The sequence below is a fragment of the Loxodonta africana genome, chromosome 13 (genome assembly GCF_030014295.1).
Source record: "Loxodonta africana isolate mLoxAfr1 chromosome 13, mLoxAfr1.hap2, whole genome shotgun sequence".
In the NCBI taxonomy this organism is placed as follows: Eukaryota; Metazoa; Chordata; class Mammalia; order Proboscidea; family Elephantidae; genus Loxodonta; species Loxodonta africana.
In genome coordinates this window covers 72,557,213-72,573,020 of record NC_087354.1, presented here as the reverse complement: position 1 = coordinate 72,573,020, position 15,808 = coordinate 72,557,213, and the positions used below count along the sequence as shown (strand labels likewise).

At 39.3% G+C, this 15,808-nt stretch overlaps 2 protein-coding genes across 6 annotated transcripts in view; one reads left to right on the top strand and one right to left on the bottom strand.

Moving 5' to 3' along the window:
- The window catches only part of LRBA (LPS responsive beige-like anchor protein), a 766,566-nt gene that overhangs the window by 426,939 nt on the left and 323,819 nt on the right, over window positions 1-15,808 (top strand). For all 5 annotated transcript variants that reach the window (XM_010597205.3, XM_064267558.1, XM_064267557.1 and 2 more), the window contains 2 exons: window positions 5,259-5,405; window positions 7,973-8,109. In XM_010597205.3, the coding sequence (XP_010595507.2) occupies window positions 5,259-5,405; window positions 7,973-8,109 (284 nt within the window). The remainder of the gene's footprint in view (window positions 1-5,258; window positions 5,406-7,972; window positions 8,110-15,808) is intronic.
- MAB21L2 (mab-21 like 2) lies at window positions 11,298-14,181 on the bottom strand. Its single transcript, XM_010597206.3, has one exon. It carries the CDS (start codon window positions 13,168-13,170, stop codon window positions 12,091-12,093), a length of 1,080 nt encoding a protein of 359 aa, XP_010595508.1. The 5' UTR covers window positions 13,171-14,181; the 3' UTR covers window positions 11,298-12,090.

Genomic DNA, 15,808 nt, shown 5'->3' with positions numbered 1-15,808 from the left:
TTCCGAAGTTCACATTAACTTGCTTGGGGAAAAGAGCTTTAGGTAATTTTTCAAAAAGAGACCCTCCAAAGTGGTTATTTATAAAAGTCATGTTGTAATGGGAGATTTCTTTAACTTTGCAGAACCGAGTCATATTTTAAAATTAAAATTAATACTTCCCTCTTATGCTTAAGTATTCTTTATGGAAATTAGCAGCAGCAAGCAAAGGTGGTTATTTAATTCCTGAGAGCATTTCTTTCCATTTTATAGTTTCAAAAGTTATTAGAATTTAGTTGTGACGATTCCTAACATTCTCCTAATGCATAGAGCCCAGTTTGTCAGTTATTTATTGTCAGAGCATTTTAGATCTGGAAGGAACCTCAGGCTAGAGTCTAGTCCAACTTTATTCTTTACAGATAAGGAGACTGAGGACCAGAAGCTGTGCATAATTCATCGTAGATGTAGGACTAAAGCCCAGGCTGACTGACTACTAGTCATATTCTCCTACCACTGTGCTATGCTGTCTTCTAAAATTCATTGTTAAATATAATGGGAATTTTATATTCACATTAAAGCTGCAGAAAATATGTTTTAAATGGTGGAAAGATTGGTTTTAATTCCAGTACTAAAACAGTTTAGCAGTAGCATTCTATTGCATTCAAGACATTTTTATTTTCTACAGAATGTATATGCCAAATGGAAATACATGAAGAGGATTTAACATTATTTAAAAGTATCTTGTAAGCCTGTGGACTAATATGAGTAACTCTTCTGGTTTTCTAAGGATGACAGACCGTGTAAAGATACTAAATGATGCCATGTGCCCATAACCTCAGTAATTCCAAATGCTAATGTTTTAGTCATCAATATATACCAGGTTCTCTATCTAAAACTTTTGGGAAACCCATGATCAATAGGAGAAGCACTTGTTCCCCTAATCATCCTGGGTAGTTTCACTAACCTTTCTCGAGCATGTTTTCTTAACTTGGAACTTTGTGGAGATAGCATAACCGTAAAAAAAAAAGGGAATTAATTAGATCAGCGCAAGAATTGATTATAAGATGTTCTTTATATGTCCTGGGTAGAATACAGTTATGGTGTGTGCTTCACATCACACTAAATGAATACCTGTATTTATTTCATGAGCATTTGAGGTCACTTTGTTATTCTAATAGTAACCTTAAAAACATTCTAATTTTTAATGTATACAATTTTTTTTTTGATGTAACATGGACTATTAGAAAGGGGATTTGTATATCATAGGTGGAACAGGTTTTCTGTTTCTGTTTTAATTGTTCTTACCAGCCTGCGTTGGTTAGATAAACCAGCTCATGCGCAGAGCTAGCTCTACGTCAGGGCCAGAGAACTTCAGCCGCACGTTCGGGGGGCGGGGCGGGGGGGCAGCCTCCTTCTGGGCCCTCTCATTGCTCCTGGCCTCAGTCAATTAAAAGTCATGTTTCAAGGAAAGCATTTCTGATGAGTTTCTATGATTATCATAACAATTGAAGTTTAATTATTAAGTTAGGATAAATATTAAACTGGGGGGCAATGATGTTAGATGAAGGCAATCTGTTTAACAATAATATAAAAAATTTAAACAGTTACCATTTTTAGTAGCAATTTTATTAGCCAGAAAATTTCTGAATCAGGCTTTAAAATTGAACCAAAGTATGTTCTGACTTCATCCATTAAACTTTTAGACTATTGTAGAATATACTCACAAAAAAAAAAAAAGAAGGTATCAAAATAGTTGATACTTGTTTATAGTAGTTGATTGAGTGAGTATAAGGCAAACGGAAGTTAAAAATATACTTTTCCCAGCACGTATAAACATGATAGTTATCTTTTATTTTATGCTTGGGACAGTTTTGTTCTAATTTTGAGGGAAAAAAAAAAAAAATTCTTTAGCAGAAAGCTATTAGACCACTGAGAATTGAACCCCAGCGCATGTGGTGTGTATTAGAGTACTGTTGGTAATTTTACTGCTGCTAACTTACAATCCTCAAGGGGGAGTTAATTACAGGAAAACCATTCTAAATATCAGTAAGCTGCATATTTTCCATGACAAGAGGTTTTTCTGTTGAGGTTGAACAATTCCAGAATCTTAGCTTGTAAAAACAAGTAAATAAATAAATTAAAGTGGGTGTTTGTATGCACAGGACACCTAAAGTACTTAAAAAATTTTTTTTTCATAAAACTTTATTTAATTCAAAAGTTATTGTAGTTTAATATGAGTCAGCATAATGAGAATATATTTAAAATTTTAAAAATTCTATTTGGAAGGCATCACTTAAATAAAAATTATACTTAGGTGGTCATGTAAATGAATGAATATTTACTGAGGTGTTTTAAATCATTGTGTGTTGCCACTGGGTATTCTCTTTTTTGGTAAATGTTTGCAGATTAAAGGCCTTTTTTTTTTCTTTTCCTAAATAAGCTTGTGGTACTTCAGCACGTGTGGCAATAATCAGAGAAAGTGAAGTGCAAGGTGTCGAAGTTAGTTGTTTCTAATGCGTTTGGCATATACTTATCAATTTTAGGTTTGGAAATTTTTTTTATTCTTTACATGTTTATTATTATTCTGATTTAACTTTTTAAAATGCGCTATGGAAAACATAATCAGCAAACTAGTAAATTATATATACATACATATACGTATACACACACATATGTAATGTTTATTTTCATTTTTTTCCCTTCACTTACATCAGAGAGCTAGTATGTTCACTGCATAGTATCTGTTCTCAGCAGAGTTGTGAAGAGCCAAAATTCTAGCACCATTATGCCTGGATTTATACTGGTTCCATTTCTTACTAGTTGTATTACGTTGGGCAAGTTATGTAACTTCTATGAGCCTGTTTACTCTTCTGAAAATCAGGAATTAATACAAGGTTGATGAAAATTAAATGAGTTAAACTATGTACATACTTTGAACACTTCTTGGCACATGGTAAGTGCTATCTATATAAGGTGAGCCCTTATTACTATTGTTATTATTATTTCTTCTTTGAAGAAGGAATTTAAATCCAGAAAATGAAAACCATGTATCATACTGATTTCACTCTAAAATCTAACTGGCAATTGATCGTTTATTATAATTTACTTTATAGAAAAATTTAGAAGATGGTACTTTCTTTTGTATTTCTCAGCAAGCGTTTATGTGTAGTAAAGTTGATAGGAGGAGCCCTGGTGGTGCAGTGAGCACTGTTGGTGCAGTGATAAAGTGCTGGGCTACTAACTGAATGGTTGGCGGTTCGAACCTACCAGCTGCCCCATGGGAGAAAGATGTGGCAGTTGGCTTCTGTAAAGATTTACAGCTTTGGAAACCCTATTGGGGCAGTTCTGCTCTGTCCTGTAGGGTCACTGTGAGTTGGAATCAACTGGACAGCAATGGGTTAAAGTTGATAGTAAATTGGAAAGTGTATTGTTTGGGCTAAGGTCAGTGCTTCTGATTTCAGAGTAAGAAAATATAAATACTTGAAATATAAATAATGACATAAAAAGTTATACTGCTATTTTCCTAAAAATTAGTGGTTAATTATATATTTTATAGCTTTTTTGAAAAATAAGATTTTCATTAGATACTTTAATCTTCTTAAAATATTTACTGAGCCTTTTAAATGTGTGCAGCACTATGTTGTATGCAGGAATTAAATAAGATTTTACTTATTTATAGAGGTTATTCTAAGCTAAATATAGAACACCTGTCTTGTTTAATAGAAAGTGCCTATGTTCCTTAAGTAGTGCCATAAGTGGTTTACATGGTAAATTCACACTAAATATGATAAAAATAAATTTTTACATTTAACATTATCCACACCATACCTGTTAAATGCCAACAATCTTTGATTTTGCCAAGTCAACCAGAGAGCGCATTCAGTTTAACTATTTAGAATAAATTGTATAGATGAGTACTAGTAACGTTACTGCAGACCGACTGCTCTCGCCTTTCTGGGGTCTGGGCGTTACGCCTAGGCCGAAACTGCAGTGGAGCAAAAATCCTAGCTGTCCGATTTCCATATCAATAGCTGCTGCCTGGGTGGATCAGGTGCTTTACCTCTGGGATTGTCCTAGCTGGAAACCAGGAATGTCAGTGGTGTAAAGAAGATTCTAAACTTTCCCTTTTAAAAAATAACGTTTGGAAAGGACACACACACACACACCCCCAAGCTTTAAAAAAATCACAATCCAGAAATTCATATCAGCATTTACGCTTTTCTTAAGGAGAAAGCAGCTCAAATCCCATCACCCTGCAGGGATGTGAGTCCTGGAAGTCAGAATTTAGAGTTTCATTGTTTTCTTCTTTCATCTGCCCCTCTGCTCCCCTCTCTGGTCACATTAGTGGCCGTAGGTGCTCCGCAGAGCGTCTCTGGAGCCCCAGACCTGGTGTTCTTTCTCTCCTCTGTGTCGCAACCCCCGCCTGGGCACAGAGCCTGAGAGCCTGGTGCTGCTGCTCTCCCCAGGCTGCTCTGGCTCAGGCCGACCGAGGCCCTTTGCCCAGACGCCTCTCATCCTGGGCTTTCTGTTATGTTTACCCCCGGGGTGCCTTAGCCCTTTAGTTTAAACACTTGGAGGAGGTAGTGTTTGAGCCTCCAGCTTCCACACTGCCTTACTAACGGATATTTGTATAAGGGCCAAGGGGGGTGGGGGTGGGATGGTGAATGTTGGGGAGGGCGATGTGAAGGAAGGAGGGAGGATGGAATAAAGGGGAAGGGAACGCAGCTTCTGAGTCGCTGTGGCTTTATTAGTGTCAGACACGGCTTCGGTATCTGGGCTTAAATCCTCATTGGCTGTGAACCTCTTCAGCTTTGACCCATCTTACCTCTGGATTCTCCTCCCTAGCCACTCCCCAGCCCTTTGAAAATGTTCCTCAGTATAATACGATTTGCAGAAATGAATCAGTAGTCCTCCTTATTTTTCAGTGTTAGATGAGCATTGTTTCAAAAACTAGGTTTTGATTTCATTTACTGATTTCCCAAAAAGTGCTGGTTTTGAACCTCTTCTTGCCGTAACTATAAGTAAATAAATGGTTCGGTGAGCGGTGAGGGGTCAGATTTAATGGGATTAGGGTGCTTGTTCAGGGTAACATTAGACTAGGCTTGGGGAATCGAGTTTGTCAGAGCGAGCCTGTACGCCATCCCAGTCACTTTCCCTCCGTGGACGAGTCTCTGTGCATAAATGATTGATCACCTTTACCACTACCCTTCCTTCAGCCCCTGCCCTCTGCCGGAGCGCTCTTACCAGAGCTGATGGACAGCTTTGTTTCCTTTTCATTTCAGCTGCGGATGAAGATATCCTTGCTAAAGGAAAACAGTCCATCAAGAGTCAGGCTTTAGGAAATCAGAACTCAGAAAACGAGATCCTCCTGGAAGGGGACGACGACGCTCTGTCATCCGTGGATGAGAAAGATTTAGAGAATCTTACCGGTAAATGCACGCTTGTGCAGATACTTCAGCCAGCTCTGGGCCAATAAGCATCTAATTACTTATTTTTTCAGCGGTGACCGCTAGGACTACCAGACTTACACCCACAATTGCATTAATTAAAGATTGTTTTTTGTCCTACCAGACATTTCCCCCCTCACCTTCAACACTGTGTCCCCATTACTTTTCGATGGTATGAGTCAGAATCGACTCCACTCGACGGCAACGGATTTTTTTTTTTTTTTTGTATTGTTGCCTTACCCTCCTCATTTTATTGTTTTTGTTTTATGATTACTTTTCACTGAAAAAGGAAAAATTTAAAAAGCAGCAACAGCAAAACATAATTGCTTACACATCCCACACGGGGTTACCAAGTCATATAAAACGGGCTAGAAGTGAAAATTCTGCCAGTTGTTTTGTAAATAAGGCTCAGAGGCAGATGTACTGTTTGCCTTGGTATGTAAGCCTTGGTGAACGTGCCGCATGCGCGTTTAGCTCTCTCAAAAAATCAATTCCAAGAGTGCTGTGGCTCTTCACAGAATTTGCGTATTTTATGTGATGTTGGAATTTTGATTTGCCCTCTGCAGATTTTCAGTTTTACTTCTCTTATGGGAAAAATTCTCTTATTTAGCCTGAAATTTTAGTCATTCATTCAGTGGTTTTTTGTGTTTTTTTTTTTTTTTTCCCCAATGCCAATTGCTCTGTCCCTCAAGGAGAAAAGTCTGAAAGATTCTACAGTAATTTCTATTGGTGAAAAATTATATAATATTCCATTTTAATAATTTTAATTTGAGAGAAAAAGTGTTAGGAATCTTTTATTTGGCTATACATTTGCAACCTGTGATACCATATAAAAACAGAAGATGGTATCTTCTCTGATGACTGGAAATGTCTCTGTAAAGTAAAATAAAATTAACTGGAGCATATTGTTAAAGGATTTCTGGTGGTAGTGGAGGGTAAGGTGGATACTGCTGTTCTCTAGTCTTTTCCTTCATGTCCATTTATCCATTTCCTCCTCTATTTTGCCTCTTCTTGCTACTGGTAATACATTCATACAGTAATAGAGGTGAAAGGGGAGTTTAATTATATAATCTTGACAATGGCAATAGGATTAAGAAGTAATCCACACTAATAAAGTGGTGTGGGTTAGAAATGAAGTGGAAATTGTCAGGGGTCTTCTGTAGGGCCTAGGCTGCCCCAGCTTCTGCCACTGTCTGCTTACCCTGTAATTGAATGTCTCAGAGTGATTGAAAAAATGTTATTTCTTCTCAGGATTACATGCTAATGTACAGAGGGCAAAGGGAGACAGCAAAAGAACACATAGCTGCTTATTTCATCCATTTATAGGGATGAGCTTTGGGAAATCATGACTGTTCTGTAGCTATCTGCTGCCCATCTGCAAACACAATGTATTCGTACGTTGGGAATAGAGGGCAGAACCTGCTCTGATCTCCACAGACCATCCCTTCTATTGTCCTACTGGCACACATTAAGATTGATGTGAGATTAAGGACCATCCCCCTTCTAACAATTGATGGAAATGTCAATTCATCTGAATTTTGAGACACGTATTCACCCATTGATTACCTGAATAGGTGTACCTTGTTTATAGGCACTATATTAATTCAGAACTCTAAGTGCCAATCTTCTCTTTTGCTGTTTTCTTCCCCTGTAGGGTTTGTATAGTGAGGAATTGGCATGGGGTTTCAAATTCTTACTGTATCTCTACATTAATATATGTTATAAAATTATTACTCTCAGTCCTTGTTTTAGATTTATATCTAATATACTTTATGCCGTTCTATCTTTAGTGAATCTATTGTTTTCCGTAGCAGTCTGATTTGTCTCTTTGATAAGCCCTGTGGAGATTTGATTATTCTAATAAAAATTCATTCACTTGGAAACCCACCCTCCAGCTGTTTACTCCCAGAGTCCCTGAACTACACTAATATTAGATTTGTAAGCATTGAACAATATTTAACAGTAGAAAAGAAGGCTTAGAAAAGAAGTATTTTTACCAGTCTTTCATGAGGTGAAGTTACTATGGAAGAGGTTTTGTGTCAGCCTGGCACAAGATCTTTGTATCAGAGAATATGGCCTAACATTTCCCACGTCACCAATAAGCCAGTGATCTTTTTGTAGTCATGCCTCAGCCAAACTCTAAGCTAACCTTTGGCCTTGGGAGCCTGTGGAGGTTTCCTGCTCCTGGATGTTGTTCCATGTTGTTTGATAGCCTGAGGCTTGTTTTTTAAATGGAATGTGGTTAGACTTATTTAGGCAGAGCCACCTTTCTTACCGAGAGGCGAACACCAAAGCTTTGCAGACTCCCTGTAAAATAATTGCATCCTAGTTTACTGTGATCTTTAACCATATGTTATAAATCTAATATGAGAATCCTGACTTTTCAGCAGAAGATTCGGGATGGATCAGATATGTAAGTGTAGAAGGAGTTGGTAAACAAGTTGGTACTAGAGGTGTGAATTAAAAAATTACATAGTCTCTGATCCAATCTATTTGATTTTTGAGAACTGTCACTCCAACTTGTGTGGCTTGTCTTTTTCTTTTGGCAGGTCCTGTAAGCTTGAGCACGCCAGCTCAGATTGTGGCCCCCTCTGTTGTGGTAAAGGGCACTCTTTCTGTCACGTCCTTTGAGCTCTATTTTGAGGTAGATGAAGAGGATCCTAACTTCAAGAAAATCGACCCTAGGGTGAGGAGATGAAGAGGGGGGTTTCATTTTTATGAAATTTTCTTATGGTGGGATGGTGGGCCACTGTTGGGTGGGATTGGCATCGGTAAAATCTGGCAGATTTAGTTTGAATTTCTTGCTGAGTTTCCTCTGCTTACATGCAAGGCAGCTTTTTTTTTTTTTTTTTTTTTTAAGCTTATGATTCCCTTACCAGCTAGTTAGATTATTGAAGTTCATTGAGATTCAAAAACAATTTCCACTTAATTGCATCTATCATTAGCTCATTCGAAGAGGATAAAAAACCTTAGGGAACATCGTCTATAAATGTATTTTGCCTCAAAGGGTCCAGGGTGAATTAAGCTACAAAATTCAGTGAGATTGAGAGTGGAATTATTTTCTTTAGCCTTTATGTTTTCTGGATATAATACCAATATATCACTCTCCTTGCTTTGTCTCTGTGACTTACTACTCTGTTGTGCACGCACGCATGTTTTGTGTGTGTGAGATACCTCTGTTTCCTATTACCTAGCGTAGATTTTACAAGGCACTGCATAATTTCCTATTCTTAAATGAAAATGTAATTTCCCCTTTAAAATGTATTTCTGATTACCTTTCAGACCTTGGCAACTTTATTTTTACTAAGAAATGTTTGTGGCATAGCCGTAAAGCCAAAATTAGGTTTTATTTCAGGAAAGTGAATGGTAGAATTCCTTCAGAGAAGAAAAAGTCTCTTTAAAAGCAAGCAAAAGAGGAAACCTGTAGAAAGAGAAGTTGTTTGAAAAATCGGAATAATTTATTTATAGACTGATGGCTAACACACATACACATACACACATACATTCTGAGTTTATTGGTAGAAGGTTTTTTAAAATTGTATGTGAATTATTAATTCTTAATGATTTTGGAAGCATTTCAAAGTAGCTCTTAATGAAAATGTTATAATTTTATTAAACACCTTGCAAACAAACATGTTTTATGCATGTTTCCAGCGCTTTGTTTCAGTATTGCTGCCTTTATTAAGATGATTTGATAAACTGTATGACAGGAAGGCTGTGATGGAACTATTGTGTTGAGGTTGATAATTCATCTAATCTGATGTAGAAAAAACTTCACACTAGTTCTGAATTTACATCAGTCAGTAAAATTTTCTACTTTACTACGTGGCTGAAATATTTGACAATGTATTTTACCTTCTTTAGGAAAGGAAGGTAACCAACATTACTTAAAACTCTCATTTCTGGTAGTTTTTGAGTTTAATTCAGAATATTTTATTATGCTTTTGGACACAAATGGCTTAAAATCTAAAATCTGATTAATTTAAAGATGTCTCATGAATTATTCTCAGAACCTCCGACAGTCTTTAAGATTAAGCTCTGTGAAGTTATTTGCTCCTTTGGGTGAAGTTATAACTTTTATATCTCTCTGGTCTTATTCTATGCAGCATCATTAAAATTTTTTCCCTGTTGCTGGTGAAGTACCAGATCTTTAAGCCGAATCACAGCAGTCATCTTGTACTATTACAACTTGCCTAATACTCCAGAAATCAAAACTCTTGGTAATTTATACTTGCTAGAAAATTTCTCCTAATTAGTTGAAGAATTTTTTATTTCGTGTAGACATTTGTACTTTATGTATTTTGTAAACGAGGAAATTTGTGCTGCTGCGTTTTTTTTTTTTTTCTTGGTGGTATCTGCATTAAATAAAGAAGAAATGAGGATACTGAATTTGGGGGATTTTTGGTCTTTTGCAGCATTGTCAAGACTTAAAAACTTTTCGTGGTAGGGAGATTTGTGTCTAATGTAAATTTGTGACTAATGTTGTAGATGCTTTTGTGAGTTAAAAAATGATCATCTTAAGATACTATTTTTATCTTTTAAACTGAATACTCTACCCTTAGATCATTTCCTTTGTAAATATAAGCATTTACTGATTGCTTTGTAAATGCTGTTAAGAATCAAAAAACATTTTCCCCAGAGAGTAAATGTGTTTTTGTTATTTAAAAAAAAAAAAAAACTAGTATATTTGTCTGAACAACTTAGTATTATGGTGAGTTTATTCTACATCAATAGCCTGAAAGACCAGAAAAATAGACATAAGTAATGTAGGTTGAAAGAATAGAGACGATTTGGAACTGATAAGGTCAAAGTTTATATTTCTACCAGAAAACTTCTTTTACCAGCGGATAGTAGTCTTAGAACTTAAGCCAGTTTTGTCTAGTGAACTGAGTTTCAGAGCCTGAGCAGCTTCCTCGTTTTTCATCCACCTCTGCTGTTGCGCAGCTCATCTCTGATGCACCTCCTCCCTTACTCAAACTTCTTCTGATCTTGAAAATTGCTGTTCAGAACACTTTTTCCTATACCTCTCATTAACGGATCTTCTCAATAAACTAAGAAACAGGACTGATTTCAAAGAACACGTTTTAAATATTATAGGGTCACATCTGACATATATTCTGTACCTGTGTGTGCCTCATCGTTAGCATATTTAATGGCATATATAGTTGTCTTCAAAATGAGGAAGACAAAACAGTTCATTTGGGATGTTCTTAATGTTACTAATTAATTTTCTAATCAATTATTTCCTTGCATTAGAAGGAAACCTTTGTTAAAGTTGAAATCGGTGCACTGGGTTGTCACCTCAGTAAAGCAGGAAGGGAAGGAAGGTACTTTCCTTAGTTGCACATTCTTGGAACAGCAATTTGTCTGTGGTCATAAAAATGATGGCAACATTTTTTTGTTTGAATTGCACATGAGCAGTTTCAGAATAATTTTTGAAATTTGATAAAGATGAGCATAGTTATGGGATTTATAATACAGCCATTTTAAAATGGAAGTCATTAAAAAATCTGGTTTGTTCCTATCACCACCATATGGGGGGTAGGAGTATTCTGCAGTAACTATTGCATTGTTTTGTTGGTGTGATTGTCTGAAGTTTTTATCATTCAAAGCTTGAATAGCACATATGACTAAAAGTAAAGTATTGACTATTCAAAAAAGACCCATAAATATTTCCTTTGCCTTTCAGACACAGATTGAATTTTTTAGACTTATGGTAAAAAAAAATCGTATCAATTTTTAACATGAAATCGTGTTTATTTTCTGTCTCAAAAGTTAGGATAGAAATATATTTTTTCATACTATTTTCTTTTTGCAGATGTGAAATATTACTTTTAATCTTAAAACCCACAAAAATATATTATAGTTGGGTAAAATTAGTAGTTTCTCTTTTCTAAGGATTTTGGTGGCAAATTGTATAGCTAATGGACTGTATTTGTAAATTTTCCAAATCAGACTTTCAATAGAAGCTCCTTGCATTCAGTTCAAGTTCAACTTCTCTTCACTGTAAATTATAACCCTGTGATCTCACCTGCCTTTCTGTAAGAACAATCCACAAAACAGCCAGTGTAAAGTTAAAGTCATATTTTTATTACTGTTTTCAACAAGACTGGTTAAGGTGAGGGTAGAGGTGCAATAGAGGGAAGGGCGCAGTCTGACATTGGCACTGAGATACATTTAACATCAGTAAAACTGTTTTTAAAGAGAAATTTTACATATAGTTAAATAATTTTTTTCACTTGGTGACAACATACAGGCAACCAAAAACAAAATGAAAGGAGAGAGAGAGAGCGCGCGCCAGAGAACGAACGAAGAGGGAAAAGAAGGAAAAGGGGAAAAACTACTATACATTGATTTGAAAATGTACCTTGGGTTTCATTTCGTGGTGGTAAAGTCCGATCGCTTCTTTTGCGTGACCTTTTAAATTCACATTGTTTGGAAGAGAACGATTTTACTTTTGTGCAAGAACGTGATACGTTTTTGTTCGTTTGCCCTCTTTTTGTTTGCTCGTGAATTAACGCAGCTCTTCAGCCCGGTTCATGTTTCTCTCAGGTGGCTTACATAAAAGTTTGTGTGCGGAGTTTCCGCTGTTTGTCGCCGAGTTGTGTGCATTGTGTGTCTGCGAGAGGGAGCCGGTCTGTGTCGCTTTTCAAGCAGCCCCAGCACCCTATAGCTTGTCCAGGCTTTTGGGATTGGTGAGAATCTCCCTGGCCAACCTCCAGGTCTGCTTGGCAGCGCTCTCCAGGGCCGAGTGGGGCTTGCCCTGGAAGAGGTCGAGGTTGGGCAGAAAGTAGTGGGGGCAGCGGCGGCACTGCAGGCAGGAGATGAGCTGCAGCAAGATGCCGTTGAGCCGGTCGCCCAGGCACGCCTCGTCCCAGTCCGTTTCCCGCGGGTGTTTCTCGCACTCGTACAGCAGCAGCGTCTTCATGTGGTAGTTGTTGAGCGGCTGGCCGGGCAGCTCCAGGTGGCGGTCCCTCAGCGTCTTCAGCACCGAGAGGCACTTGTTTCGGCAGCCGCCCATCAGCAGCCGGTTCTCCGCCTCGCCGAACTGGAGCACCCAGGCGTCGCTCTCCGCCGAGCTCTGCTTGCCTGTCAGCGAGTAGCACTCCTTCGAGAGCAAGTTGAATCCCTCGGCCTTGACCTCCGCCACCCGATTGGGGCCCGGCCAGGGGATGTGGGGCATAGGCCACTGCGCCGCGCTGCGAGGCCAGATCCCCGTGCACTTGAACGCCGGAGTGATTTGCACCACGTAGCGCTCGCGGATGCGTAACTTGACCTCACTGGTGTCGGCGATCATTTTGACCACATCCCGATAGCTGCATTTGTCCACCGCCTGTGCCACCAGCGTCTGGAAGCGCGAGCGGATCTTGCGCGCCGAGAGGTATCCGGACGCTGTGATGAACTCGACCCAGAGAGACATGCTCCGCTTCCGTCCATCGCTCAGTTTGAGCACCGCGCAGCCGGGCAGCGAGCCGTCGTCCACGAAGTTGAAGACGCCCATCTGGTTTAGGTAGAGCACCACCTCGAATTCGGTGGGCGAGATGACCTCCAGCCCCTCGTAGCGGGCATCGATCTCGCTCAGGGAGCTGATGAAGCGAGGCTCCTGCACCTCCACTTCCTTGAGCACGTCCGAGACCACCTTACAGACTTCTCGGATGGTCTTGGCGATGGCCGCCTTGCGCGCCTGGCAGCGCTCCGTGTAGTATTTATTGAGCTGGTAAACCAGCTTGGCCTGAGCGGCGATCATGTTGGGGCACAGGTCCGGGCTGTACACCGGCGTCTCGCAGTACGTTGAGGGATCCAAGGCTCACGCACTGGTGGTGGCCCTGCGGCTTGCAAAACAGGCGGTGCGCTCCCCCTATGCCCCACTTTCACTCTTGCTTTCCACCTGGGTTGACCCGCCGACGCTGTCGCCGGCTCACTCTTTGGAAAGCTCTTTTCTCCTCCAGAAAATAAGAAAAAATGTGATCTTTGAAAAAAGTGCCGGCTGGGACTTTTTGTTTTCTCTTGATACGTAAAATGAGAATGATGGTAGGCGACAGAAGGGTAAAGAAAAAAAAATTTTTTTTTTTTTAAATTTCAGGTTTTCAGGGGGTTGGGCTTAGTTCCCTGCATTCGTGGAAGAGATTGCCCAGAAATCTGAAAACGAAGTCTTTTAAGTGCCAAAGTAAATTTAAAGATAAAAGCGAAACATTTCAGTGGTTCTTTCTTAAACTTCTCTCCCACACTGGTGTGGCTTCTTCACTCTGCGTAGGTGAGTGCCTTCTTCCTCACCCTCCCCCAAATGAAAGGTGAAGGTTGTAATTAATGCCCTGAGAGCTGCGAAGTGCAACTCCGTCCGCGGCACACTCGGAGGTTGCCGGCGCCCTACGCTCTCAGCGTGTTGGTCTCGTCTCTTCTCGGGGGGTCGTGTTGTCGCGCTGTTCCTCTTTTCCTACTGGAGGCGTTTCCTGGACTGGGTTTGTTTGTTTGTAGTGGGTTCGTCTTGTCATTCTCTAGGTGCAAACCTCAGGAAGTTGTTTGATATTCATTTCTGCTTCGTAATTTATAATTTTGGCACTCAAAAAATCTACTTTAATGTGACGAAGTCGTTGCTTGCGTTGCATCTGGGTTGTAGTTATAACGATTCGGGGTTTTCTTCTCCCCCTTTAGGTTGCCTGTACGGATTCCACTTTCGGAGTCGTCTTTCCCTCCTCCCCTGCGACGTCTCTCCCTCTTTCCCTTCAATCTCAATCTCTCTCTCTCTCTCTCTCTTTCTCTGTCTTGCTGTTTCCTGGAGTTATTTAGTTTATGAATGGTCTCAGGGCCATCATGAGGGAGGTGGAGCTTCAGTTCCTACAATCGCTATCCGAGCTGTCAGTGCTTTAGCCAATCCCGGAGAGAAGACAGGCACGCTTGGCGGACGGTAGCAGTCACCGCTGCACATGATAAAGAAAGGGGGTAAAGAGAGAAGAAAATAAGAGGGGATGGTACAAGCCAAACGCTCGCACACATTTCACAGCCTCCTCTTCTTTATCCTCCTTTCTCATCAATTGCAAGGAAGAAAAAGAGAAAGTCTATGTAAATGAGACTCTCTTGAAGATGGCAGGAATAATCAGGGAGAGTAGTTCGGGAAGGTTTACTTTTTTTGGTAACCTATCAACACTGTAAGGAAGAGGCACAAACTCTAACAAAAATTACTTTGGCGTGAAGGCAAGTGGGAGAAGGAAAGGCAATCTTGGAAAGGACCCAGGGCTTCGCCTTGTGCAAAGTGTTCCTCTTTCCTTCCCCCCCTCCCATTGTTGCCTAGAGCCCGAGTGATTGCTGTATATGTGTACCAGTGGGGGGTGGAAGGGATATAGAATGAGGATGTATGACCATAAATCTCCTTTCAGTCATTTCCATAGCTGTTGAAAAAAAGGGGCAGGGCAAAAATAGTCCAAGCACCTTGTTTGATAATTATTTCATAATTAAGATTCAGATATATTTGATACCATTATTTTATTGTTACCGGAACTAAAAAAAAAAAAAAAAAACTAGTTACTAGAGGGAAAATATTCTGATTAAGTTGTGAGGAATGGTGCAAATTTATATATGGTAGAATTTTGTAGGACATGCTTTTAAATTACAATAAGCCCTTAAAATTGTTTGAAAAAATAAAAATGAACGGAAGCAAATGTGAACCTGAGTTAGAGTTTTCTTAAAATGTTAATGAAAATCGAATTTTGCATATATTCTCAAGTAGTACAGAGTTTCACTTAAAGAATGATTTTATTTTCATAATTGACTCTTGCCTTAAAAGACTTTAGTGCTGCAGAAATCTATAACTACCCTGTTATTGATTACACAGATGGCTTACCTCCCTTGGCATTTCAGTGAAACTCATGCGTGTGTCTTTAGTATATGCGTTCTCCTTACAAGCTGTAACCATTGCAGCCTTTTGGTATTTTAACATTGATGGTTTATGTTTGAACTTAAGGTGTCTGGATTCTGAGTCTTTTTAAAAGACATATTGGTGTGGTGGAAATAGGATTAATTTTAATTTGATTTCGGGGGTTATCTTCCAGCCTTGAAGTATGCGGTAAGAATAAGAATCTTGGAAGCCGACAGGCAAAAACTTCGTTTTGCAAAACCCCATTGTGCGTCTTTGGAAAGATTCGAGGACTTGGCTTGGCCTCCTAAAGGCGGACCAGGAGAACCTGCAATCACTTGTCTGGGGAAAGTTAATTTCTTCCCCATTTACTTGATGTCAGACACTTGGGCTTTTTACTTCTTTCTTAAGTCTGTGGCGCGGACCACCGGTGCCTCGTTACCCTTCCACTCTTGTTGCCCCTAAGGCCCTTTCTGAAGAACTAGTTGGCTTAAAAAAAAATTTTTTTTTTTTAAATCGAGTCGGAGTTATTGTT

What these genes read in the sequence shown, in the direction of transcription:
- MAB21L2 (XM_010597206.3), bottom strand. Translation starts at nt 13,170, where the DNA reads ATGATCGCCGCTCAGGCCAAGCTGGTTTACCAGCTCAATAAATACTAC.